Genomic DNA, 2,467 nt, shown 5'->3' with positions numbered 1-2,467 from the left:
GCCCCCCTTTGCCTCCTGCACCAGAGGGAGGACGGCGAGATGAGACCCCTCGCCATCCAGGTGGGACCCCAAAACCCCCCCAAAACCCACGGGGGGACCCCAAAAACAAGGGGGGGGGGACACGGGGAGATGAGACCCCTCGCCATCCAGGTGAGACCCCAAAAACAGGGGGGGACCCCAAAACCTTGGGGAGACCCCAAAACCCACTGGGGGAGACCCCAAAACTGGAAGGGAGGGATCCCAAAACTGGGGAGGGGACGGGGAGATGAGACCCCCTCGCTATCTAGGTGCCACCCCAAAAACAAGGGGGGGACCCCAAAACCCACGGGAGGGACCCCAAAACCTTGGGGGGGACGGACATGGGGAGATGAGACCCCTCGCCATCCAGTTGTGACCCCAAAACCCACTGAGAGGGACCCTGGAATGGGAGGAGACCCCAGAAGTGGGAGGGAGAGACCCTGGCACTGGGGGGACCCCAAAAACAAGGGGGAGACCCCAAAACCCACGGGGGGACCCCAAAAACAAGGGAGGGATCCCAGAAACAAGGGGGGGGACCCTGGAAGTGGGGGAGACCCCAAAACTGGGAGGGAGGGATCCCAAAAGTGAGGGAGACTCCAAAACCTTTGGGGGGGGACCCTGGAACTGGGGGAGACCCCAAAACTGGGAGGGAGGGATCCCAAAACTGGGGGGGACCCCAAAACCCATTGGGGGGACCCTGGAACTCGGGGGGGACCCCAAAACTGGGAGGGAGGGATCCCAAAACTGGGGGAGACACCAAAACTAGGAGGGAGGGATCCCAAAACTGGGGGAGACCACAAAACCCACTGGGGGGACCCCAGAACTGGGGAAGACCCCAAAACCCATTGAGAGGATTCTGGAACTGGGGGAGACCCTAAAACTGAGTGTTTTGGGGTCCCCCCGTAGCTGTCCCAGCAACCCGGGCCCGAGGCCCCCATTTTCCTGCCCGGGGGGACCCCAAAATCTGGGAGGAGACCCCAAAATCCGAGTGACCCCTTTGGAGGGCACCGAGTTGTCCGGGGGGTGTTTGGTGTCCCCGGGTTTGGGGCCCCCCCAGGAGCGTTTTGGGGTGTCCCCCCTTGCCTATTTTAGGGTGTTTTGTGCCCAGTTTTGGGGTCCCCCATTTTCTGGGCTTGGGGGGACCCCAAAATCTCTGTGGGGACCCCCTGGGTGACCCATTTAGGGGGATCTGAAGTGTTTTCAGGGGGTCTCAGCTCTCGGGGTTCTGAGGTTTGGGGTCCCCCCAGGAGCGTTCTGGGGTCCCCCCCTGAGTGTTTTGGGGTCCCCCCAAGCCCAGTTTTGGGGTCCTCCATTTTCTGGGCTTGTGGGGACCCCAAAACCTCTGAGGAGGGACCCATTTAGGGGGGGCTGAAGCGTTTTTAGGGGGTCTCAGCTCTCAGGGTTCTGAGGTTTGGGGTCCCCCCAGGAGCATTTTGGGGTCCTCCCGTGAGTGTTTTGGGGTCCCCCCAAGCCCAGGGACACCCCAGTTTTGGGGTCCCCCATTTTCTGGGCTTGGGAGGGACCCCAAAATCTTGGGGGGGAGGAGCATTTAGGAGACTCTGAAGCGTTTTAGGGGGACGGGGGTCTCAGCTCTTGGGGTTTTGGGGTCCCCCCCTGATAGTTTTGGGGTCCCCCCGCAGCTGTCGCAGCAGCCCGGGCCCGAGGCCCCCATTTTCCTGCCCGGGGACCCCCCCTGGGTGTGGGCCCTGGCCAAGGCCTGGGTGAGAAGCGCCGAGTTCCACGTGCACGAGGGGCTCACCCACCTCCTCAGGGGGCACCTCCTGCCTGAGGTGTTCGCCCTGGCCACGCTCAGGCAGCTGCCCCCGCAGCACCCCCTCTTCAAGGTAGGCCCCAAAAACCCACCCCTGAAAACCCAAACCCCGAAAAACCCACCCCAAAAAACCTCAACCTGAAAAACCCCAGTCCAAAAAAACCCACCCCAAAAAAAACCCTGCCCCCACAGCACCCCCTCTTCAAGTTAGGCCCCAAAAACCCACCCCTGAAAACCTACACCCCGAAAAACCCACCCCAAAAAACCTCAACCTGAAAAACCCCAGTCCAAAAAAATCCACCCTGAAAAACCCCAGCCCAAAAAACCTCAACCTGAAAAACCCCCACCCCAAAAAACCTGCACCCCAAAAAACCCACCCAAAAAAACCCACCCTGAAAAAAATCCACCCTGAAAAACCCACCCCTGAAAAACCCTCATCCCAAAAATCCCCACCCCAAAAATCCCTGTGGCAGCTGCCCCCCCCAGCACCCCCTCTTCAAGGTAACCCCCAAAAACCCACCCCTGAAAACCCAAACCCCAAAAAACCCACCCTGAAAAATCCTTGTCCCAAAAAACCCCACCCCGAAAAAACCCAGTCCAAAAAACCCACCCCAAAAAACCCCTGCCCCCACAGCACCCCCTCTTCAAGGTAACCCCCAAAAACCCACCCCTGAAAAC

At 60.1% G+C, this 2,467-nt stretch overlaps 1 protein-coding gene across 1 annotated transcript; it reads left to right on the top strand.

Annotated features, from left to right (window-relative positions):
- Nucleotides 1-6: 6 nt before the first annotated feature.
- On the top strand, nt 7-1,866 carry LOC113981188 (arachidonate 15-lipoxygenase B-like; the record flags this gene model as incomplete). The annotated part of the gene is made up of 2 exons (XM_027708440.1): nt 7-60; nt 1,659-1,866. Coding segments are annotated over exons 1-2 (229 nt in total), but the record flags the coding sequence as incomplete, so codon positions are not given.
- Between the last annotated feature and the right edge of the window lie 601 nt (nt 1,867-2,467).

This window comes from Neopelma chrysocephalum, unplaced genomic scaffold (genome assembly GCF_003984885.1).
Source record: "Neopelma chrysocephalum unplaced genomic scaffold, ASM398488v2 Primary Assembly neopelma1_96240, whole genome shotgun sequence".
Classification (NCBI taxonomy): Eukaryota; Metazoa; Chordata; class Aves; order Passeriformes; family Pipridae; genus Neopelma; species Neopelma chrysocephalum.
This window is presented reverse-complemented; position numbering and strand designations above follow the sequence as displayed.